Source organism: Aspergillus lucknowensis (genome assembly GCF_044049455.1).
Source record: "Aspergillus lucknowensis strain CBS 449.75 chromosome Unknown BJX67scaffold_18, whole genome shotgun sequence".
Classification (NCBI taxonomy): Eukaryota; Fungi; Ascomycota; class Eurotiomycetes; order Eurotiales; family Aspergillaceae; genus Aspergillus; species Aspergillus lucknowensis.
The window spans coordinates 430,483-453,172 of NW_027263562.1; the positions used below are offsets into that span (position 1 = coordinate 430,483).

Genomic DNA, 22,690 nt, shown 5'->3' on the forward strand with positions numbered 1-22,690 from the left:
TCTGTTAATACGATTCCTAGAGCACGAATCGACAAGCTACGATAGCTGGGTCGACAGGGTTGAAGCCATGGGGTATTAATAGTAGCAGCAATGAAGTATATAATAATCGATGATACGCTTGATAGCTGCGCCAGCTTATATTACTACTATCATATCAGCAATATGTCGGGACTGGCAGTAACGGCATTCAGTAGCGCCTATTCTTCCTCTCTTTCTTCTCCATCCATTGCCGCCACTGCACGAAATCAGACACTCCATTCATCAATCGTGAAAGAGACACGGCTTACCTTGGGATTCAGAAAATAAACCGGCACACCCAAAAGAAAAACACCCCCACAGATAGCAGCCAAGATCCCCATCGCAACAGGGTAATCATACTTCTGAACCATCGGATTAATCCCATAGCTCAAACCGAATGCGACAATGTTCTTGACACCAACAACAGCCACGATCGCCGGGCCGGGATTCTTCTCCCACGCCTCGGCAGCGAAAGAGGTTGATAGGATGAGAACAGAGACGAATGTGATCTGGAACAATGTCCAGCCCATATACGGCCCGCCCCAAGTGGCACCACCATTTGCGGTGAAACCGTAGAGGAGGAGAGCGACTATGCCAAGGATACCGGGGAAGATGAGTAGGGGGAGGCGATGCTCAGGACGGTGGATACCACCGTTTCGTTTGGCCATCCAGATAATGAATTGGTCCCCGAAAAATCCGGCGTACAGCATGCCTCCGAAACCACCGAAGACGCCGCCGAGGTTGATCAGTCCGATTGATTTGGGAGCCCAGCCGTAGTTGTATTGGAGAACTGTATTGTAAGAAAGGGACATGCCTATCGACGATCCAAGGACGACGGAGGAGAGAAGGGTGGCGTAGAGAATACCGGGTGACATAAATGCTTCGAAAATCTGAAAAGTGGTCCGCGGCACCAACGTTAAAGGGCTTTCTGTTGGGGGTGACCACGGAATCAACATCTGCAGATACGATTTCTTGGGTCGAAGCTCCTCTGGGATATGGCCATCGCCGCCAGGATGTCCATGTGTCTCAAGGAACTCTTGCGTTTCATGTTCTGTGAGCATTCTGGTCACGCCGAACTGATCGGTGGTGACCATGCGACCGTTTAGGAACTGGGAGCTGCGCTTGTATTTGGTTTCGAAGCCAAAGAAGATCACCAGGAATAAGCCGAACCCAACTGCGATGGCGAAAACCCAGTAATACCATCTCCACCCCAACGCGGCAACCTCGTAAGAGGCAGCAAGATTGAGACATCCCGTAATAGCGCTCTGTGCTGCCCAGTAGAAGCCGTATACCATCCCGTGCTGGTGAACGAAGGTGACCTCGGCGAGAACAAGCGGGAGGATCTAGAGTAGCAAAAAAGTTAGCTCCCGAGCCGTCAGCGTAGAGCGAGTGACTAACCGACTCCGTCACACCTGCTGCGAGGCCCTGTACGATTCGTAGGGCCAGGTGCTCTTCCCATGTGTTGCAGGCAGCGCACCCGATCGTTGCAGCTAGGAGGATGACCGTCGAGACCATGGTCGTGAAACGCCGCCCATATAACAGGCCGAGCGGGAGAACCACGAAATTGCCTTTAAGCGACGTCAATTAGCGGACGTGACCTTACTCGACACAATGCTTTCACTCACCGATGCCAACAAAAAGCGAAGGAAATGTGGAGAGCCAGACTACCTGGTTGGTAGTATGCCCATCGGCCATGTACATCTGGAAGAATACGTCAAGAATTGCCCCCAAGCCTCCAACAAGTGACAATGACATCGTTGCTGGCGGCAATAATTAGTATCGACTCTTCGACCGGTTGCGAAATGCGCGCCGATGACTCACAGAACCAGCAACAGCTCACGATGATACCAACTTTTTCCCATTTTGTGTAGTTCAAGGGGTCGTTAGGGTCCTTGCTGGGCACGGGCAATCGTTGTACCTGGCCATCAGCGTCAACTAGGATGTGACTCGCCGACGGCCTCCCAGACTCAATATTTTCATCTAGCTCGATCACGGCTTTTTCTTCCATCTTACTTGACTTCTGAGAGCATGAACCTGGTCGAACCGGCCACGAGAAATGTCAGGGGCTTTATCTCCGATTTTATTGGAGAACGCGATGGGCCCTCGAACCTGATGCGAAAGCGGGGACCCGAAACTATGGGGAAAAGTCGCTGGCATTGCCGGCACTGGGGGTGGAGGAGCCGAAGCGTGGGCGAGCACCCCCACGCAGTGTTCGCCCACATCCCGACGTGTCTGGGGAACCTCTACTGACCAAATTCAAAAACGCTGGACGACATCTTTAAGCACCCATCGTGCGTCGGAGAAAGTTTGAAGGGAGGTGTTGACACCTCATATCACTCGGATTGCTACGGCAAGTTCCCGAGATCGCGTATCAAGTTTCGCAAATTATCAACAAGAGGTGGTAAATTGTCGGTTGCACCAGGGAAATTGCTCTCGAAGACCTGCACCCCGACATCCATGACCAAGCGAGGGCTTCGTAGCTGACAAAACATCGACTTTTCTTTTCCATCATGGTCAGAAACATACAGAGTTAGGCCCGGTTGGCCATTGTCCCGATTGACGAAAGCTTCTGTGGGCTCGGTTTCGAGGCCGTCTAGGATAACTAGGGGATCTTCGTGACCATTCGGCGAACTGATGGCATCCTCCCGTTGTCTCTCGCCACAACGGAGCAACCCGAAAACCCAGAGCACCAAGATCGACTGGTAAACAGCCAAAATATCAAATCCGCGTAATTGGAATGGCGGGACCTGCCGTCCCGCACGAAGAACCTGTCCAGCATACCAGATGGAAGTGCGAGCTTCTTTAGTCAAGCTCCAGTCACGCAGTTTTGGGTACTCCTGCCTCGCTTCTAACTCCCCAAACTGCCCCGCAAAGCGTTGGATCGAGTCAATGTTCACATGTAGATACATCATGGCGAATTCACCCAGCAAGGTTGCAATCGCCGGCGCCCTTAGCATGCCCTCTCGGGCCGCTTTGATGGACGATAACCTAAAATCATGCGATTGATTGTGTTAGCTGTGGTACTCTCAGAGGTGAAAATGTCCTCACAAATCCTCTTGTCTACTTTGTAGCCAGAGTTTGGTGACTGCCCGAGTCGCAGAATAACAGCTGTCTGCGAGCAGCGCCTGTTGGCGAAATTCCCAAACTTGGGCCATTTGTCCGTGGAGTAGCGCAGAGTTCATTACCCCGACATCTATATTAGATGGAATGTGTTTAAGGGCGGATGGATCAGCAAGCAACTCCCGTAACGAGAGTGCCGATGGGATAGAATGAGAATATTTCGTATCCCAAAGGTGTTTCCAAGCGGCTGCAGTCGGTGCTAGCCATAGTTCGCGAGCATTGGGAAAAGGGAGGGTATACTCAGTGTAACTGGTCAGAGGAGGTCTATTCATCGCTGCCGCGGCTTCTACATCGTGTTCGTATAAGTGGTAGGCGAGGCTGGGAGAGACATATTAGCGGTGCATAAGTTCTATGTCTGAAGCCCGCTTACCGTTTTAACGACTCCTGCCGAATCCACTCATACCAGATACTTTCCAGTGAATGGCCGTTCATATTTTGTGGTGATGTGCTCTGGGCATAGAATGAGCGGTCGAAGGCACCGGCTCTGCGCAAAGACTGGAAATGTCAGCTTCGCTGCCATCATAACGCGGTATACGTACTGTACAGAGTGGCTGGAGGTGACTCTCTGTTATTTGCATCTTGCGTTTATAGCCACAGAAAACGCCAATATCTAACCACATCATCGACGCTTGGAAATATTGCAAATCGCGCAAAACGCTGTTGTCTGTCTCAGCCTATAATTGTGGTGTTAGCTATGCACGCATAAAAGGAGCAGTGTGCTTTTACAAGTTGAGCAAGGCTGACTCGGACAATCTCCAGAAGAAGTACCCCAGTTTTATTGATAGATGGAATGGCAGAGCAAACACAACCGGCGGCAACAAGGGCTGTCAAAAGCTCCGGTCTTGAATCTTGGAGGTATAAGGTATACGGGTGGATCCACGCATCTGTTTCAGTTCTCTTCGAGATACCGATCTTGATAAGAGTGTCAAGAGACTCCGCTGTCGGAAACGAGGGCACGGAGAGTCGTGTTCCTGCGGTGCGCAATATTAGTTGGAAAATATGGTCCCGTAATTGGTTTGTAAGTTTTCCGCGGATATCCAGTGCTTCGAGTCGAGATCTGTGCAAAGACGAGATAGAAGCTGTCATATCTCCGTCTCTGAGTGGGATCTGACCTTCTTCGCTGAAGCCGTTCTGATTTTTCTGAGGTACCCAGAGCCTAGCCAAAGTTAGCCCACCAGTATTTAAGGAAACCTAGGGACCATACCATAGGGATCTCCGGAAAGCTGCAACTCGCTGCTTTGTATTCAGGTCCTCACTAGCGATTTCTGAATTTGAAGTGGTGGCCGCCGGTGAGGGATTAAACTCAAGCATTCTGTCGAGGTCCATAAGGATATCTGAGCCAAATAGGCCAGCATCGGGGCTCGTGAAGTTTGGTTCACACATGAAATCGAAGACACCTCGCGGTTGCTGTACTCCCGGGGTATCATTGGGGTTGGACGAGCCAGATTGCATCATGACTTGTTCGAAAAAAGCCGGAAATTCGTTCACTTCCTGGCAAATCTCAACGGTGTTGGCAGACATGTAGTGGGCCGACGTGCGTCCGGGGAGTGGTGGAGTGGACGAGACCGAAGCATTGGGCGAGTAGAGATCACCACCCCCGTTATCTAAAGCCAACGGGTTCTTATAGAGACCATCCTCAACCTCTGGAGGCTCAATAGACAGTGGAATGTGAATCTCCTTGCCCAATTCTCCCCCAGACCCAGCCCGCGAGACGTCGGTCTCGAACATAGGCGCGGTTACAGGCCTGCTTAAACGTCGCCGGGTTTGCCTGGGAAGGCAAGGAACAGCTCTACGTTGGCATCTCTGAGCCGGCCAGCGTTAGTGTATTGATTGGCTAACCACTCCTATAATGGTAACTTACATTGCATGGCCTGTGATCGTCACAGCTCACCTTTGCAAATGCACACTCCATGCAGGCTTCTATGACTCTGCTTCTGTGCTTGCTGATAAGCTTTCCATCTGCGTGTATTAACCGATGCCGTTGTAGAACATCCCTTATTCGTGTATTAGCAGTATTCTGTGGCATCCAATCGGTTTTTCGCACCTACGATTGAAACCGCGGCGGCAAGTTGGGCACTGGAACGTCCGCTCATTCCGGTCTAGTTTGGCCTATCAGTTGGTATCCAGTGTCAAGATGACAATAAAGGCTTGGACACACGGGAATCTAAATGACGGGCGAGGTGATCGGGCCTCTCATAAGTCCTGTGGCATTGCGGGCACTTGTGGAGGCTAACGGCATCTCTGACGCGGCGGGACTTGCGGGGGGACGACATTGAGACATTACTGTGTTTTCCTCCGCTAAAATTGTATAACTCGAGGACATGCTGAACGGAAGCAACAGATCTTAGGCAGAGGTAAAAAGGTTCCAAGTTGGAGAGAGATGAGACCAGTCCAAGTCGGGATGTCATGTGGCCCTAGGTTGTGCCGACGCTAACCCAAACAGGCAGCCCTCCTTGCGGGCCCCCTTTGGCGAGCTTTGTTTTCCTCCTTCTCTTAACTATCTCTTGTCGCCGACCATAGCTGAACGGGCCCGAATCTTCAATTTCTCACGCACTTGAGGCTCATTCTGTTCCATAGTTGCTCAATGATGGACCTGAAATATGCTAGGCAGGTGTTACATACCACACCAAGCAGGATACACGGGAGGAGGGGAATATCGAGGAATCCATAATACCTAGGTTTGAAGACTATGTATAAGCTTGCTAGAGGCCCCTTTAAGTCTGCATGCCGCCGTAACCAGCCCTCGATTCCATGATGATACGTGCAGATCAACTCCATGAAACCGTCTGGTCGACTGTTCGGACCAAGTGAGTGGACGAGAAAACGGCCTTCAGAGTGTCTGCACATGACTTTTCCTCCCTTCTTGTACCTTATTTTGCGGCTTGTCAATTATACGCTTAAATGCAGCCTGCATGCGAGTGCAGGTTCCGGAACACAACCCATGAATAGTTGAAAGGACTGGCAGCGAGGCCAATAACAGAGAGCAACATACAGTGTCACGCAATTTCCATGATCTAATGCCTGGGAAATGCTTATTCTACCTGTCAGAAAGAGCCTATGACTTTCATGGTTAGAATACCCTAGCCTGAAATGCCTGTTATACATTCTAGGATTCCTGAGAGGGCGTGTCGCATTGCTCCCAGGCTACCTTTCGACGCCCAGGATTGTTGGCTTCGGGATTCTCAAGCATTTGTACTGAGAAGGGTCAATATATATTGCCACTTCACAACGGGGTGTATACCATCAGGAACCATCGCAACAATTTCAAATACTTCGCCCTTCAGCCAAGGGCCTTGTGATGAAGCGAGCGTGACACCACCGATGTGAACGGGTTACGAGGATTGGTCTTACTGCAAAACTCCTTTTGCTGCTCTTGAAGAACATTCAAAGCAATCTGGCTGGGAAACATACCTCAAGCAAAGTGTGATTGTACTCGCCGTGAGCCAGTATGCGGCCACTGCTAAATGGAACTACCTTGCTCAGGTATGATTTGTCCTGGAATAACCGGTTAGTGTTAGAGTGATATCTCGTTTCATAATATATTTTTGAACCACCTTGTAGCTTAGCACCATAACCAGTCTAACCAAACACCAAATTTTCATGGTTGCTCCGATAGTAGACAGCTCGCCCACTTGAAGCTCCCCGCCTCCACTCCCCACTTGCCCTCTTCATCGGCGGCCGAGTGGGCACAGCCGGAATAGTGGGCGGTGGGCGTGGGCGAGGGCGTGGGCAAGACCACAATGCTGCGGATGATCCAAGCGGTCGAGACGGATGGTATATACATGGGTTGGATCATTCGTGAAGAAAATAATTCAACGCCATCAGGATCTGACTTTCTTTCCCTAAAACTCCAGCATGTCTACCACCGCAGTCATCACCGAGCCCGTCAAAGCTATGGACAATGTCCGCATGTGCCTGGATGGAAAAGACCCGAAGTTTGGGGATTTCCGAGATGATCTAGCCCGTGATGGGTTTGCCGTGGTAAAGGGCGCTATCCCAAGTGACCGCGCGCGAAGATACGCGGACGAGATGTATTCCTGGTTGGAGGGCTTGTAAGACGTCGAATTTACCCAAAGCCCGACACTAGCTAACAATAGTTCGCACAGCAACCTTGGATTCGACCGGAATGACCTATCCACCGCGCATAAGGACCGGTTGCCTCTTATCAACGAGAAAGGAATGTGCCTGCACTACGGCGTTGCTCACGAAAAGTTCGTCTGGGATGTTCGCAGCGAGCCCGGGGTCGTCGAGACCTTTGAGAAGGTCTATAATGACCAAGATTTGATCGTTTCTTTCGACGCCATCAACTTTGGCTTTCCCAAGTATGCGTAACCCATCGCTGTACCACACTCAAGTCAAACGACTCCGCTAATAAAACAGTCGTACTGACCTCCCTCCCAACAAACCCTGGCCACACCAAGACCAAGACCCAGAAAAGCCCGGCTTCCGCTGTCTCCAGGGCCTGGTGAATCTCCTCCCCAATGGCCCCGAAGACGGCGGCCTCATCGTCTGCCGCGGTGCACACCTTCTCTCCGAGGAATTCCACCGCGGCATGGCATGGGAGGAACGCATCCCCGCCTGGACTCCAGAGTGGTACGGGTTCACTGAGAACGGGATGAAGTGGCTCGCCGATCGCGGCTGCGAATGGGTGAAGGTCTGCGCTGAGCCAGGCGATCTCCTTCTCTGGGACTCGCGCACTCCCCATTATAATCTCAGTCCTAAGGGCACGATCCCACGGTTCTGTATTTATACATGCTACATGCCGGTCGCGGACGCGACGCAGGATGATCTCGTGCGAAAGAAGGAGGCATTCGAGAACCGGCTGGGAACTACGCATTGGCCGAATGCGAAGCACACGGGGTCGAATGTGGCCAAGCGCGACGGCAAGGAGTGTCCCTACAACCGGTTCAAGCCAGTCCAGGAGCCTGTTCTGAGCGAGAGGGCCTTCAGGTTGACAGGGATTCCCTACCTGAAGAGCCAGGCATAGTGCGCCACGTTGTTCGCCTTGTCAAGTACTATATTATTGAGTCAGAAGTTGGAGCTATCCACCCGGCAAAGAATCGATATCTCACCATTTACTCTTTTGCCTCCGCGTTCCGGGAGCTTGCGTGTAGAACAGTCCCGTAGCTTTTCGCCCAGGTTGCGAATGTCACCCTCCCCCTCAAAACGCGCCAGGAATATTTCACGATGTCCCTACGGAGCTCTCGTCGAGGAGAGACAGATGACAAACGAGTGTCCCCAGTTTCCTCCGCGAGGTGAGCGAGCAAGGTATACCCAGCGATCCGGACAGCCCGCCTTGTCGCCCGCACCATCGACTCGAATAAAGACGACTCCCAGGAATCTGAGGCTGGTACAATTTTACTTGACTGATATATACAATGTACAAAGACATTCACAGCACCCCCCAACCCCCCAGAATCTATCTTCCTGCCACCTCCGCGTCAGGCCACGCAAACATTTGAGAAAAGACCTTCAGAGCGCCAGAATCCTCTCAGCAGCTTTCTCCGCCACGGTGGTGATATAAGCCGAGGGATTTGTGGCCACCATGCCGGGGAAGATACTCGCGTCGACAACGAAGATGTTATCCGTGCCGTAGACCTTTGTGTCGAGATCAACAACGGCAGTACCACCGTCACGGCCATCGTCAGAGCCCATTTTGCAGGATCCTACACTCGTTAGTACACGATCCCTTTCGAAACACATTACAGGCGAAGGGAGAGAGAGAGGTGGGGTTTGGAGACAACGCACCCAGCCAATGATTGCTGCCCCGTCCAGTCAACGGAAGAGAGTTCACGTAGTCCTCAACCTCGGTATCCGGGTCTGGGGTGATCCAGGTCAAACCTGTGACGTTGCGAAGACCTTGCTGGACGCGCTTGATGCCCTGGATAACGGCATCGACGTCGTTCTCGTCCGTGAGCCAGGGTAGGGTGGAGACGACGGTGTTGAGCTGGCTGTCGATGGACAGCTTGCCGCGGGAGGAGATGCCACGGCCGACGTATTGGGTGATCGAGATAAGACCTACACAGCTTGTTAGCGTTTCTTTGGTCGTTGTTGGAAAAGGGGGGGGAGGTAATACCGGTGTCACCAAAGCCCTCCGACATACTGGATGTGTATTCGAGTGAGCGTGTAACACCGTCTGGGCCGGTGACTTCGTCGAAGAAGCTAAAGCTCGAATGTCAGTATCCTCCGCTTAAAATGGGCAGGTTGGGTGTTGGGCTGCGTACATGGGGTTGATGTTAGGCGCGGCTTGGGCCAGGGGGCCGGTTCGGCTGTCTGCAGATTATCAGTATGCATTGTGACAAAGTATGCCAGGTGCTGAGGGGAGTTACCGAGGTAGCTGTTCATATCCTCTTCGACGGGATCCTCATAGGCGCCGATCCAGTCGTACCCGACGACGTTAGGGTGCGACAGGCGGATCTGGGTCTATACAGCGTTCGTTAGTTTCATCTTCAGCTGACATTGATCAGTGGAACGTACGTTAGGGTGGTCCATCAGGTTCTCTCCAACAGGGAGATTGATCCAGTCAGCCTCATCGATCATTGTCGCACCGTCCTTTTTCGATTCCTTGACGATGTTGAGCTGCGCCTCCGGCCCGATGCCGCCTATACTCTGTTAGCCTTCATCGAACCCAGTCAGGCACGCGCACGACAGAGAGGATACGCACTTCGGAACAGAATCTTCGGGGACCCGAATGCTCCCGCAGAAAGAACGACCCTTCCGATATCGGTCAGGTTGACAACGCCCTCGTACCCGCCGTCCAGTGTCGGTTCCACTTCCACGCCCGTCGCGGTGCTGCCATCCCTGAGAACACGCTTGACAGTCGTGTTCAGCCACAGATCGAAGTTATCGCGCTCATACGCAGTCGCCAGATACGTCGCCAGGGGCCCGCCTCTCTCCCCGTTGGAGAACATGTACGGGCTGTGGCCGACAGTCATGTACTTCTGGTTTGGCGACTCGTTCAGGTTGTAGAAGCTCCACCCGTTCTTTTGGAGTCCATTGACAATAACATTCGGGCCCTGCTGGAGATAGATCTTCCCATCGGTGCTGGGGTGAGTCGTTCCCGGGATCCGCTCGAACACCTTGTCGATGGAGGCTTGGAGGTCACTGTAGCTCCATCCCTCCGGGAAGTTTTCATCGATGTCCTTGGTGTTGGGCTTCCACCAAAGGCCGGCGTTCACGGCTGTTCCACCACCAAGCACGCAACCAGACATCTGGTCGTGGTCGTCGCACGCAATGCCCTCACTGTCAACCCAGATCTCGTTGCAGAGGCCGGGGACATCAAAGCGAGTCAGCTCGGTGCCCTCCAACCACTCCGGCTTCATGGTACCTCCCCACAGCCCAGTACTGGGAGGGCCCTTCTCAATCAGGAGGACCTTGTGTCCGGCTTCGCTGAGTCGATCGGCAACGACCATACCACCGGGTCCAGAGCCGACGATCACATAGTCGTACTCTGCGCCCTCAGGAACCGGGGTGCCGACGGGCTCATCACCACCACCATCGCCATCGCCGTCACAAGTGCCCGGGACAACTTCCGTCGCAAGTTCCGCCCAGGTCTCATAGTCTGCTGAGGCCGCGTTCTCGTCAAGCGTAGCGCTCCAGATGCTCTGAGCCTCGTGCTGGGAGATACTAAGGTCGTCAGGGCAAGCGCCGTCTTCCGGAGACTCTTGGCCCTGCGCCCATCCCAGCGTCAATCGTCCGGCGGATGTCGACGCGTTTCCGGTCGTGCCCTCGTGGTCCCAGGCCAGACACCCCTCGCATCGGAACAGGAGGGTGAAGGCCGTATCGTTAATAGAAGACGAGATCTGGGTTAAGTTCGCGTCGCCCGCGTAGACGTCGGGCATGGAGTATCCAGAGCTGAACCGGAAGGAGGTCAGGACGTCCTCATCCTGCGGGTAGGCCATGAGGAGCAGGTTGCTGTTCATTGAGCCACCGAGTGAGAGACCACACCAGCCGGCTCCTTCGGTTAAGCCACAGGACTATTGATTTCGTCGTTAGAGAAGAAACGAAAAAAAATAAAAATAAAAATAAAAAAAAAATCACATCTTGTTCAAATAAGGGAAGTACGTACAAGGTATCCAAGGAACTCCGTCGCATCAGTCGTCAGGGCATCCTCGGGCAGGGCAACACCGAAGGTCAGCCCTGCAGCAGTGGAGCTCTCCTCGACAGTCCACGTATCGAAGACAATTCCCGTGTCGGGATCGGTATACGCAACGGGCTTGCTAGTTTGAGCGAGACATGGTTGCAGCACTACCCAAATTAAATTAGAATAACCACCGGATAGTCGAGGCGAGGGGAGACAAACAGCCACCAGCCGCCACCAGGGCAGCGAAACCACGAGTGAATGTATGCATCTTCGCACGGAGCGGCGAAGAGCCCGCAGAGCTGAAAGAAGGAAAGAAAGAGCAAAAGGAGCGAGGCAGTCCCCAGGACGAACTATCAAGACGAGCTAGCGACCAGACAGGAGGAACAAGAAGAGGGCAAGCCAACTCCTGGGGGCGGGGGAGGAAAGTGACTTATAAACCCCCCCTCCCCCCCTTCCCCCCCGAGTTTACCCCGACATCGTGAAGAACCATGTCTGAAACCAACAGGTTCGACTCGAAACCGCTGAACCGCTTGTCTGCTTCCGTGCCCTGAAAATGTGGGGAAACAACCCTTGAACCGTCCGCCAAAAACCCGGAGCAAACACCCTCTAGGAAAGGATGTTCGCTCGTATATTAGCCAGGATGGCGACTTAAGCCGGCCTGGCAGGGGGCCAGGGGCGCATGGCCTACCATCTGAAGCACGCTTGGCAGCTGGTGTGCAGACTGCGGAGCGGACTTGTCGCGAAAATGAGAGAGGGCTTGCTCGCTCCGTGACGAATGTGAATTTATCCAGATCCAGGCAATGTTGCTCTATGCGAAACGGTGGAGAGCGCAGTCGGTCCGTCTTCCGCGTTGATCCCCCCATCGGAATTTGGAGGGGAGCGAATGAGATGACGCACATTACAGAGGGGCACGCCAGTGCCTGACAATCATTACTTTAGCCGGGGAGCGAAGGCCTTGTTTGAAACTGATTAGATTCTTCATGCAATCGAGCTGAAAAAATTGCAGCAGACTATGTACAGCGCCACCATGCTCAAAATGCACAATGCAACAGTTCGTAAAATACACGGACAGGTGGAAAGATCCAAGATCAAAGAGATTCTCCTCTGGGCCGAGGGAAGGGGATGTTTGGATGATGGGTTGGGGGGATAAATGGGTGAAGGGCTTGCGTTTCAGATCACTTTTTGTACTCATATCGGCGATGATTATCGGCAATCCACCACTCCGCCATGTGCGCAGCGTCGCGTGCCCAGCGGACGACTTCAGGTTCCCACGGGCGGTCCTCAGGTTGAGGACGCCCTGGAGTGATGGCGATAGCAGGGTGAGGTGGTGGATGGCGACCTGGACCCTCGGAAGGAACACGAAGCGGAGGGCCGTGCGGGTGGTGAGGAGGATGCGGAGGAGGTGGATGGTGGTCAGAGAAGCCACGGGCGTTGTTGTCACGGAAGATGTGCTTCTGCGTGCCGTCTTCGTCATCGTCGTCGTGGTGGTGGGGCTTCTTGCGCTTTTCATCCCCGTATCGCTGCCACAGCGCGTCCGTCAAGTCGTAGAAGCTGAAACTCGTTATCGGGTTTTCCTCCTGGGGATCCTTTTCGACGTCTGTGAAGCGCCATTCGACATCGTCAATCAAAGGGACGACAATGCGCCATGCCGGCATCGCGGCCGATCGGACCGCGAGCCACGAGCCGCCGGTATTCATGACGCTGAACTGCCAGTCTTCCATGCCGTCGGACTCCTGGTACAACGGGCGGATCAACGATTGGCCCTCGTAGAGCCCGCGGATGTCCTTGGCGGCTTCGGTGGTGTTTGGGCCCAGCGACGAGGACTCGATCAGGAGGTCTAGAATGGTCGGGACAATCTGCAGTGAGATGACAGGGTCTGTGACTTCCACTGCGGGGAGCTGGGGATGGGCGAGCACAATCGGCACGTGGAAACTGCCGATGTGCGGGTTGCTGTACGGGGTAATTCCGCCGTCGTTGGGGAGCGATATGCCGTGGTCGCCTGCCATCACCAGCAGCGTCTCGTTGGCAACGCCCTTCTCTTCCAGAATGTCCATGATCTGCCGGATCCACCGATCGCCAAACCCGATCGTGTTCAGGTACTTGTTGAAATCGCTGTTCTTCCCTTTGAAAGAGGGACCCAAAATGTTCTCGTACTCGCCTTTCGGCATCCCCCACGGATGATGCGTCGTTCCAGTCAGATGGCCGAGGAAGAGGCGCTGATGGTTGGCCTCGGCGTCGTCAATCGCGTCACGGATGTAGTCCGCCAGCTCCGTGTCGGCGTACCCGTAGTAATTGACCTCCTTGTACTTGAGTGGATAGTGCTTCGCGTCCGGCTTCTCGATCCGCTCCTTAGTGTAGATGTCCTCAAATCCCAATTTCGGCGTCAGCTTGTCTTGGTGGTCATATCCGTCTGTAACCGACTGCATCCAGATGGAATGCCACGGCCAGGTGCGGTAGTCCTCCTCTTCGGTAATGTCGTTCTGGTGGCTGAGCGCGTTAACTACATGCGGCATACAAGGCTGGTAAATGTGATATTTGTACTCGCGGTTGAAGTCAGCGACGAGCGGCGTGATGCCACACAGCGTCCCAGTCAAACTCTTGATCGTGTACGTGCCAGTCGTGAAGCCGTTGCGTGCACTGATCCCACCGAACGCCTTCCGCCTGCCTTCACGGTATTGATCGAATCCAGAGTCGAAGCCGGTCAAGTACTCTGCGGTACGGGTCAGGTTCGCGACGGTCTTAACGGCGCTCTCTGGCATCTCCTTTCCATCGAAAGAACCCACAATTTTGTCCCATATAAACGAACCATTCCGCAAAGGGAAGACGTCTCCCCTCGTACTTTCCAACTTCAACAGGATTACATGCTTTATATTGACATCTCCACTTGACAGAGCCGCCCTTAGCGGATCCAGAACCGGCTCCTGCAGGTTTGACAAGTGCAGCGGGTCCTTGGACGGAGTATAATGCAGCCGATTGCCCTTCCAGTCCTCAAACCCAGGCAGAGTGTCTGGCGGCATCCAGTCCCATGCGGGAGGTTCGGCGAGAGCAGTCTGACCTTCAAGCCATACATAATCCGGGATATTACCAGCCTGTTCTGACAACGTCGGACGGTGCATTCCCGCGAAGGGGGTCATCGGCAGCGCACTCGAGAGGAAAATGTACGATGGATACGGCGGTCGAGCAAGGCGAAAAACAGCCAAAACGCATAACGGCAGCCAAACAGCCAGACGCTTTCCGAGCGGGACGGGCGTCGACGACTGTTGTGGAGGTTGCGACGTGTTTAGCATGTACTCGGATTCATCATCACTTTTAAAATCGTCGTAATCATTTGCAGCGATTTGCTCGTAGATTTCGGGGTCAGGAAGGGGTTGGTATCGTCCACGAACGCTCCGAACGTAGGCGAATAGACGATTGTACAGCGGCTTCAACAGAAGCTTAAACGGTTCGGCAAGGACATGTAGGATCCCCCCAACGATGCGGTGGATGACCGGGGCAAAGAACCAGGAGATTGCAGCGAGGACGGCCTCCACAATCAAGAACCCGGTCAGCCCGGTCAGCAGTGTTCGGATGGCAGCAGCATTGCTGTGGAAGGACTTGGCCTGTCGCCAGTTGATTTCTGCTCCGGCTGTAAAGTAGAATGAGATATTGGCAGAGGCCATCCCAGACATCATCAGACTACGAGAGAAAAAAAAGAGGAAAATGTCAGTAATGTCATGTTTCAACATTGCATTGTCGTTTGGCTTTCGTACCTGAATGGGATGACAAAAACCGCCGCAATGGCGTCCAACCAGCGCCATGGGAATTTTTGAGTGAGAATACGGACGAAAATGGTGAAGGCAACATCCTGGGTATAGAAAGTGATGCACCATAAGAAGAGCTTAGCGGCAGGTAAGGAGTGTAGATGGGCGTAAATGTGGACGGTTTTGGCGCTGAACAGAGCGAGAAAGCCGAGTGTGAAGAAGAAGCGTCGCGTCCAGTTCCAGAAGGCGTCAAAGAAGTCAACAGGCGACGACCGCAGACGATTCCATATCGGGGTGCAACGGCGAAAGGGCTTGACGTTGTGGGTTACGGATCTCATCTTGGTCGTCGCGGCCTCCAATCAACGACGTCGGCGGGACATACTCGAAGGTGAGTGCAAGAGGAGGGTAAAGGATGAAGCTGGAGGGAGAGAAGCTGGAGGGAAGAGAAAAAGTGGCAGACCCCAGCCAGAAGAGGTGTGGTGAATCGAGCACTCCACCAGAGGCGCATCCTTCTAGCGCAAAACGTGGAGTGTCCAACAGCCGGCAACGCGCAGTTTGACGATGGAACTTTGAGCAGAAAAGCCTGGACCCTGATTGGCACCGTGTGGAGCCATTTATAGAACCATCTCGGAACTCGAGCGAGGTTCATATTGGGGCGGAGGCAGAGACAGGGTTTTCAACCCCTGCCATGGCAGTGCAGCCTCTCCACCTCTTCTTCTGATACAAAATCTCCGGCTCTCTCCCCTCCTTTGAGGCAGTTTGCTGTCGAGTGAGCGATTATTGTGAGGCGATGAGCCTGAGAGATTCTGGAATCCAAGCGTGAGCAGGTGACCACCTTCTCTTTGGGGAAGGTCGGCCTTTCCCGAACGGGATTCCTTCGTCCCACGCCCACCAATCACGGCCCCCAATTCTCAGCCTCGTGGGCGGATTTCAGCGCCGTGGCTGTGATTGGCCCGCAGCTTCTGCGGCTGGCAGTCAGGCTGGCAACCCTCGCATTCACTGCTCTCTTGAAGCAGACTCAGACTGAAGACCATCACGATTTCGCTCTCCAGGATGAGAGATTAACTCGTGATGATGCAATCCCCCCGCCGAACGGTCGCAGGAACTTGTGAAGTCACCTGTGGGACACGCCTCTCGTGGTTTGTGACAGGATCTGTTACTCCACTTGGAGGCACCAAGCAAGCCGCCAAGACGCCCAGAACACCAGGCTCAACATCCCCGGGCCCCTTGTGCCTGGTTGCTTCTCCTCAAATCCTGTAATGGTCTGGACTCTCGAGGCCTGACTCGACTCGGCCAGAGAAGAGGCCTCATCGTCACCTTATTTCTTCATGAACAATGCTTCAAATTCAGGAATCGAACTTTCACGGAATCTGGAAATGTGGCAGCCTAAAAAAACACGCCAAACCCACATGTCTCACCATGGTTACTCTGAGTTGTCACTCTGAGACTACCGCCTCCTCACCCTGGACCCCTGGAAATAATATCCTCCCACAGCCAACGCCACGCTCAGCCCCAGCGCGAGTGTTGATTTGTTGATCGGCCAAATCTCCTCGACATGTCCAATGCGTGTCACCTTCTTCTGTCCAGCGAACTCTTCATTTGCGTCTCCTTCGATGAGATAGTCGCTCCATCGCACCTCTGACAAGCCCTTCTGGTACTCGACCACTGTCCCCGGCCAGTTGTTGGTGATGCGACCACTAGTTGTTTTATACCAACTCTTGCAGCTAGGGTCCGCAAAGGTACTCTTGGCCAGCCATTCCTGGAGATCGCGGTTGAACTCCTGCACGATCTCGGTTCGCAGTTGGAATGCAATCGACCGGCCTGACTCTTTGCCCCGAATGACTGGGTCGAGCAGTGCTGCGAGATAGCGGCTCTGCGCTTCAATCATCAAAATGATGGAGTTGTGGCCTGTCCATTAGCGACCCTTCAAATGTATTCCATGGTCGACTCACCCAGGTTCGTGTTTGGCCCGTACAAGAGGCCAAAGTTCGGCATGTCTTCCACAGTCACTCCGTAGTACGCAGTGGCACCCCCATCCCAGATCTCTGACAATTCACGGCCCCGTGCGCCGTACATTTTAATCGGGTGCAGGAACTCGACCGTGCGGAAGCCCGTGGCATACACAATGAGGTCGAACTCGGTATTTTCACCATCCACCGTCTCAATTCCTGACTCTGTGATTCGCTGGATATCTCTTGTCTCCAGTTTCACGTGGTCGAGGTTCAGCGCGGGATAGTAGTCGTCCGAGGAGAGGATACGCCGGCAGCCCGGAGGATAGTTGGGCGTCAAGATATCCCACAGCTCGGGCTTATCGGGGAGCCCCTTCCGCAATAAGCCTCTACTCATGTCTCGCACCTGCTGCGACATGGCGGAATCACCCTTGACGATGGCATCGTGAGTTTGTTCGCGCAGGTACATCATGATCGCTCGTTTGCATCGGCGGAGGAGCGGAACCGTTAGGAGTGCCTTTTGCGCTGGGTGGACGGCCATGTCCATCCGAGGAATGATCCACTGGGGTGTCCGTTGATATACAGACACGTGCGACGCCGTTTTCACCAACTCCGGGACGATTTGGACCGCGGTTGCGCCTAACACCTTAGCAACGTCAACCAAATAGCAGCGGCGGGGAGCGAAATACCATTTCCAATCACCGCGATGCGTTTGCCGCCGAAGTCATACGTCCAGTCCCATCGCGCCGAGTGCATGCTCTTGCCCTTAAAGTCGTCGATTCCGGGGATGTCAGGCCATCGAGGCAGATTCAGCTGTCCGACCCCAGAGATGAGAACATTTGCCGACAGCTCGTACGCGCTGTGGTACTCGCTCGCCTTGGACCCCGACACGCTGACCTGGACCTTCCACTGGCGGTCTTTCCCGTCCCATCTCGCCTCTTTGACTGTCGAGTTGAACCGGATGTGCGGGTAGAGGCCGTATTTGCTCGCGATTCCGGTCAGATACGCCAGGATTTCTTCCTGTCCGGGGTACTCTCGCGTCCATTCCGCGCGCTGCTCGAAGGAGTAACTATACAGCGTGCTCCAGACTGCGCCTGTTACCGTGATACTCCCAGCATCGGCGAGAGGGGGACTACGTACCATCGCATGCACACCCGGGATACTTGTTATCATTCCAGGTCCCTCCGATCGAGCTGCCCTTTTCGAGAATGACGAAGTTTCGATGGTTCCGGCGAAGAAGGTCAATGGCCATGCACATTCCTCCACGGTCAGCCAGCACCTCAGGCGCGCAAGGGGTGTGTACCAACCCGAGATCCCCGCACCGATAATCACCACCGTTGACTGGGTGTAGTCATGGTTCCCGACCGGGCGGTTGCTCCCCATGTTGTTTCCGATCTTTTTGCTCTTCGAGGAAAATCTTGGGAGAGTTCAGACGAGAATTTGAGGGCAGAGAACCCATAGATGGGACCTCGGGAGGCCTGGGTTCGCTCCTCGGGTGGATGGTTCCCCGCTGGATCTGCAAACCTCGGCTGCAGCCACAGTGAGGAGGTCGCTTGGCACTTGGAAATCAACAGAGAGAGATGGATCCGCTGGAATTCATGTGAACGTGAAATGAAAAAATAGTTTAATTCGGAGCCAAGATATTTCTGTTCCTGAGGTTCCTGAGATGGAGTTACCACATTGGGAACAATAATGAGCGCTTGCGTTCTTACTTCCAATTGCGATGTATTCTGCGGCGATACGTGGCCAACGAGCGATTGTATATTTTGAACGTGCCAGCATATTTCTGAGCAGACAGCCTGAGTGAACAAGCGCTCCTCGCCGACAACCCGAAGAACACCATCGACTCCAGCTTGTGGATAGCCCTTGACGCGATGCAACATGGCCGGGCCGACTGGTGATAGGCAGTCTCGTATCCTGAACGAGGCTAAGGCGAGGCTAAGCAGACGATCTTGCGCGATTGCTGACATCTTCTGCAACCTCGTCTCTCGTCTCCTCTTCCCCTTCCCCTTCTTCTCTCACTTCTCTCCTCAGCGGCGTCACGATGCGTCCTGCGTTTCTGGCCCTCTCGCTCTTCGCGTGCCTGACCCAGGCCGCGCCCTACAAGGCATACAACTTCTCCGTCCCAATTGACCACTTCCACAATGAAACCCGGTACGAACCGCACTCTGACGGTGTTTTCGACCTGCGATACTGGTTCGATTCCTCCTATTACCGCCCCGGAGGCCCTGTCTTCGTAATCGCAGCCGGTGAAACAAGCGGCGAGGACCGATTCGAATTTCTCTCTCAGGGAATCGTCACTCAGCTCGCGAAAGCCTACCATGGTCTGGGGGTGATTCTCGAGCACCGCTACTATGGGACCAGCTACCCGTTCGAGGAGGTGACCGCTGAGAATCTCCGGTTCCTGACCACTGAGCAGTCGCTAGCCGACCATGCTTATTTCGCGAAGAATATCGTCTTCCCCGGCCTTGAGGCGCATGACTTGACTGCGCCAGCTACGCCTTGGGTCGCCTATGGTGGTTCCTACGCCGGTGCGCAGGTCGCCTTCCTGCGCAAGGTGTACCCGGATGTCTTCTGGGGCGCCGTGTCCTCGTCCGGCGTTACGGCCGCTGTTGTCGACTACTGGAAGTACTTCGAGCCGATCCGCAACTATGCGCCGGCGGACTGCATCGACTCCATCCAGACGCTGACCGACGTCGTGGATGGAATCCTCATCGACAATCCCGACAACACCGCGCTGCACGCCCAGCTGCAGGCAGCATTCGGCGTCTCCCCCGCCATCGACAACACGGATTTCGCTTTCATCCTCCAAAACCCGCTGGGCGGCTTCCAGGGCCGCAATTGGGACCCTTCGGTGGGCTCGTACGACTTCCGCTACTACTGCGACAACATCACCTCGCCGGAACCGCTCTACCCACCAAACAACTACACCTCCCTGCTGCCCAAGCTCCTCTCCGCGGCGGGCTACGATCCCACCGACAAGGCCCTCGTCGCCTCGCTGCGCAACCAAATCGGCTACGTAAACGGCACAACCCCATCCTCCCTCATCGAATCCAAAACCGCCAAAAAATCAACCAAGGCCGCAAAGGACTCCCTCCCAAAAGACTCAACCACAAGCTGGAACTACCAGGTCTGCACAGAATGGGGCTACTACCAAGGCGGCGCCACAGTCCCACCGCATATCCGCCCCTTACTCTCGCGCCTCATCGACATCCCCTACCTATCCTCTTTCTGCTCGTCAGACTTCGGAATCACGACTCCGCCCGACGTCGACCGCATAAATAAACACGGCGGCTTCAACTTCTCGTATCCGCGCGTTGCTATTATCGGCGGTGCCGCGGACCCCTGGCGCGACGCGACCCCGCTCGCGCAGGGGTTGCCGGGGAGAGAGTCGACGGATAGCGAGCCGTTTATCCTGATTGATATCCCCGGGGAGCATGTGTGGGATGGGATTCGCGGGGCCGTGCACCATTGGGATCAGAATGGGCTGCCGGAGGAGCGGGGTGGAGGGGTTATGCCGCCGAGGGAGATCGTGCATGTGCAGAGGCAGATTGTGCGGTTTGTTGGGGGGTGGCTGAGGGAGTGGCGGGATGGGAGGGAGGATTCGCTGTAGCCTGTCTGACTGGGTTGTGGCTGTGTTGTGGATATAAGGTTGCGTGCTGTACATAGACAAGAATCGACGTTAGTATCAACGGTGCCTTCTCGAGGAAGAGTTATTGGAGCATGAGGATTTTGTTTTCAACGGTTATGGGACTGTAGACATGGACGAAACTGTATTTGGACAGGCCCCTTCCCTTCAATTCCGGCTCTCGGTGTCAGTAAAGTCGAGAAAATGCTGGTGGTTTTGTGGGGGTCCATGACTATTGGTTCTAAAGCGAACAGTATATAAAAATACCCTTAGTAGTCACTTCACCATTGGGCTATCTTTTTACCATTGAGACACAGAACAGGTTGTTTATCCTCGCGTTTCATTGCCTCAGGCGGCATGTTGGATCTCGGAAAATCATTTCATCAGACCTGATTCCCCTCAGACTGCCAGCTGGATTCATGTCGCGGATGAAGCCGCCAAGAACTATACAAGCCCCCTCAGCCCCAAGAGCACAGCCTCAAAGGGAAGAACCAAAAGCAAAGCCTCTGCCCTCTCCTTGCCAGAGATTCGAACTGGAAAAACCTCACAGTTCATATCACGACTTTGCATTCACGTGCCTTATTATCGAAATGACTTCGCCATGGACAGTCTACGCCTCCACGAATCAGGATGAAATCTCGAGTGCGGCTCTCAACAACCGCCAGTTCTCTGCGGCGCCTCCGACACATCTATCCCGCGCTTTATATATCCCTTATCATGATAGCAACGCTTCAAGCCTGTTGGTGTATGACACAAGTTCCCAGTACACCGCAGCTACTTGCGGTGTCCCAATTGGATCGAGCCAGTACGTTGTGGCCTTGGGTCTGATGCCGAAACCGTGCCCCTCCTCGGAACCGCTTGCGTATGAAGTACATTTTAGGAGGTCCGCCGACGTCAATGGCACGGTAGTCGGATCGATTCTGCGGCAGCCGTTCCCTTACATATCAGGATTTGCGCCAACAGACGAACTAGAGGTGTATGTTCCACGGCGGTCGGCCACCCGACGAGAAACCAAAGTAATATAAATAATGAGGATGCTGACTCAATACTAGGACGATTATGGGGACAACAAACGACGACGTCGCTGCTGTCCTTACCCCAAGGGCTGGCACTCATATCACCAGCATGTCTAGGGGATTCCCAATGTCAACGTGGTATCCCGTTCCACCATTACAAACTCGAGATGGAACGTTCAAACAGCCTTATTTCAAGTTTCAAATTCCAAGTGACCAAGAGGAGAAACAGACAACTTTTTTTCAGTGGGAGATCCATCCCGAGCATGACGGACGGATGAGATACAGTCTTGTTCGTGTTCCAGCGTGGCGGCAATCAACTGTGCCCCCCAGCCCATTGGATATTGTCGCGATATACCATCATATTGGAGTGGGAGCGTCATTGTCACTTCCATATAGCGAAGGGGTTCTTCTGGTATCCCCGGGAATGAATTCTAGAATGGAGGCTATGGTGATGGGAAGTGCCCTGGGAATGCTCTGGCATCTGCGGGGGCTTCGAGGTGAAAGGCAAACAAGTTGGCGAGGGTCAAGATTCTCAGAGAAACCGCAATTTAGTTCTCTCAAAGGCTTACTAGGTCGAAACAAGCCGAGAACTTGATTAGAGTTGATTCAATTCTAGGAACTTGGCATATGTTTACAACAGGCTAGTAGTATAGATCTCTAGCACACCGATGGTTGACCACTCCCATCACCTATAATATTTGGATACCAAATCATATTAATATCCTTGGATATGGAGATAAGGATATGTTGCGGAAATTTCCCAGTCTAGTGATTGGTGCTTTGAGATGAGACGATCTCACATCCTGCAGGTTATGGACTCAGCTCGTATGTTGATTGGTAGCTCGAGGCGTTGCCTTTATTCGTCGCGAGAGTTCTCCTGCATACAGCCTTGGTCGATAGTTATTCTGACCAGGCTCTGCCCGACCAATCCATGTAAATTATGCCTCTTGAATATTGTCGATGGGATATTATCAAGCAATAGTCCGTCAATCCACGCTGACAAGCATAACTCCGAGATGAAATTCGTACTGCTGGGGCAATCAGATTTCAGCCTTGTCTTGGCACTCCATGAAATCCATCGTCTTCCACAATTCAGTGAGGAGAACTCCTAGTATACACACTATGCGAGACTAATG

General features: G+C 53.7%; 7 protein-coding genes across 7 annotated transcripts; 3 read left to right on the forward strand and 4 right to left on the reverse strand.

The window, feature by feature from the left end:
• Positions 1 to 43: 43 nt before the first annotated feature.
• Positions 44 to 2,194, reverse strand: BJX67DRAFT_387848 (major facilitator superfamily domain-containing protein). Its single transcript, XM_071034296.1, has 5 exons — positions 1,840 to 2,194; positions 1,644 to 1,778; positions 1,417 to 1,586; positions 288 to 1,361; positions 44 to 235 (listed from the first exon to the last, which is right to left on the reverse strand). Exons 1-5 carry the CDS (start codon positions 2,024 to 2,026, stop codon positions 188 to 190), a joined length of 1,614 nt encoding a protein of 537 aa, XP_070886604.1. The 5' UTR covers positions 2,027 to 2,194; the 3' UTR covers positions 44 to 187.
• Positions 2,195 to 2,315: 121 nt separating this feature from the next.
• On the reverse strand, positions 2,316 to 5,483 carry BJX67DRAFT_80745 (uncharacterized protein). Its single transcript, XM_071035480.1, has 9 exons — positions 5,297 to 5,483; positions 5,183 to 5,237; positions 5,000 to 5,132; positions 4,343 to 4,941; positions 3,865 to 4,294; positions 3,678 to 3,812; positions 3,509 to 3,633; positions 3,067 to 3,456; positions 2,316 to 3,006 (listed from the first exon to the last, which is right to left on the reverse strand). Exons 1-9 carry the CDS (start codon positions 5,409 to 5,411, stop codon positions 2,364 to 2,366), a joined length of 2,625 nt encoding a protein of 874 aa, XP_070886605.1. The 5' UTR covers positions 5,412 to 5,483; the 3' UTR covers positions 2,316 to 2,363.
• A 1,262-nt stretch (positions 5,484 to 6,745) lies between these two features.
• On the forward strand, positions 6,746 to 8,125 carry BJX67DRAFT_387850 (uncharacterized protein; the record flags this gene model as incomplete). The annotated part of the gene is made up of 3 exons (XM_071034297.1): positions 6,746 to 7,190; positions 7,245 to 7,460; positions 7,519 to 8,125. The coding sequence occupies exons 1-3, from the start codon at positions 6,994 to 6,996 to the stop codon at positions 8,123 to 8,125; spliced, it is 1,020 nt and encodes a 339-aa protein (XP_070886606.1). The 5' UTR covers positions 6,746 to 6,993.
• A 358-nt stretch (positions 8,126 to 8,483) lies between these two features.
• On the reverse strand, positions 8,484 to 11,596 carry BJX67DRAFT_352726 (cellobiose dehydrogenase). The gene is made up of 9 exons (XM_071029059.1): positions 11,441 to 11,596; positions 11,207 to 11,385; positions 9,803 to 11,114; positions 9,616 to 9,740; positions 9,468 to 9,561; positions 9,363 to 9,411; positions 9,215 to 9,300; positions 8,887 to 9,156; positions 8,484 to 8,804 (listed from the first exon to the last, which is right to left on the reverse strand). Exons 1-9 carry the CDS (start codon positions 11,487 to 11,489, stop codon positions 8,611 to 8,613), a joined length of 2,358 nt encoding a protein of 785 aa, XP_070886607.1. The 5' UTR covers positions 11,490 to 11,596; the 3' UTR covers positions 8,484 to 8,610.
• Positions 11,597 to 12,396: 800 nt separating this feature from the next.
• On the reverse strand, positions 12,397 to 18,293 carry BJX67DRAFT_371948 (sulfatase domain protein; the record flags this gene model as incomplete). The annotated part of the gene is made up of 7 exons (XM_071031171.1): positions 12,397 to 14,896; positions 14,971 to 15,272; positions 16,466 to 16,869; positions 16,914 to 17,549; positions 17,600 to 17,998; positions 18,051 to 18,170; positions 18,218 to 18,293. 7 exons carry the CDS (start codon positions 18,291 to 18,293, stop codon positions 12,397 to 12,399), a joined length of 4,437 nt encoding a protein of 1,478 aa, XP_070886608.1.
• Positions 18,294 to 18,823: 530 nt separating this feature from the next.
• On the forward strand, positions 18,824 to 20,709 carry BJX67DRAFT_80780 (putative extracelular serine carboxypeptidase). The gene has a single exon (XM_071035481.1). The coding sequence runs from the start codon at positions 18,955 to 18,957 to the stop codon at positions 20,521 to 20,523; it is 1,569 nt and encodes a 522-aa protein (XP_070886609.1). The 5' UTR covers positions 18,824 to 18,954; the 3' UTR covers positions 20,524 to 20,709.
• Positions 20,710 to 20,730: 21 nt separating this feature from the next.
• BJX67DRAFT_352732 (uncharacterized protein) lies at positions 20,731 to 22,513 on the forward strand. Its single transcript, XM_071029060.1, has 2 exons — positions 20,731 to 21,514; positions 21,591 to 22,513. Exons 1-2 carry the CDS (start codon positions 20,958 to 20,960, stop codon positions 22,147 to 22,149), a joined length of 1,116 nt encoding a protein of 371 aa, XP_070886610.1. The 5' UTR covers positions 20,731 to 20,957; the 3' UTR covers positions 22,150 to 22,513.
• The last annotated feature ends 177 nt before the right edge of the window (positions 22,514 to 22,690 follow it).

Excerpts from the sequence above, each read along its gene's own strand:
- BJX67DRAFT_352732 (XM_071029060.1), top strand. The coding sequence starts at position 20,958 with ATGTCGCGGATGAAGCCGCCAAGAACTATACAAGCCCCCTCAGCCCCA. Across the intron at positions 21,515-21,590 it reads CCAACAGACGAACTAGAGGT|GACGATTATGGGGACAACAA; the intron begins GTATGTTCCACG and ends ACTCAATACTAG.
- BJX67DRAFT_352726 (XM_071029059.1), bottom strand. The coding sequence starts at position 11,489 with ATGCATACATTCACTCGTGGTTTCGCTGCCCTGGTGGCGGCTGGTGGC. Across the intron at positions 11,115-11,206 it reads CGGAGTTCCTTGGATACCTT|TCCTGTGGCTTAACCGAAGG; the intron begins GTACGTACTTCC and ends CGAAATCAATAG. Across the intron at positions 9,562-9,615 it reads ACCTGATGGACCACCCTAAC|ACCCAGATCCGCCTGTCGCA; the intron begins GTACGTTCCACT and ends AACGCTGTATAG.
- BJX67DRAFT_80780 (XM_071035481.1), top strand. The coding sequence starts at position 18,955 with ATGCGTCCTGCGTTTCTGGCCCTCTCGCTCTTCGCGTGCCTGACCCAG.
- BJX67DRAFT_387848 (XM_071034296.1), bottom strand. The coding sequence starts at position 2,026 with ATGGAAGAAAAAGCCGTGATCGAGCTAGATGAAAATATTGAGTCTGGG. Across the intron at positions 1,779-1,839 it reads CGTGAGCTGTTGCTGGTTCT|CAACGATGTCATTGTCACTT; the intron begins GTGAGTCATCGG and ends TATTGCCGCCAG. Across the intron at positions 1,362-1,416 it reads CAGCAGGTGTGACGGAGTCG|ATCCTCCCGCTTGTTCTCGC; the intron begins GTTAGTCACTCG and ends TTGCTACTCTAG.
- BJX67DRAFT_80745 (XM_071035480.1), bottom strand. The coding sequence starts at position 5,411 with ATGTCGTCCCCCCGCAAGTCCCGCCGCGTCAGAGATGCCGTTAGCCTC. Across the intron at positions 4,942-4,999 it reads ACGATCACAGGCCATGCAAT|AGATGCCAACGTAGAGCTGT; the intron begins GTAAGTTACCAT and ends TGGCCGGCTCAG. Across the intron at positions 3,007-3,066 it reads CAAAGTAGACAAGAGGATTT|GTTATCGTCCATCAAAGCGG; the intron begins GTGAGGACATTT and ends GCATGATTTTAG.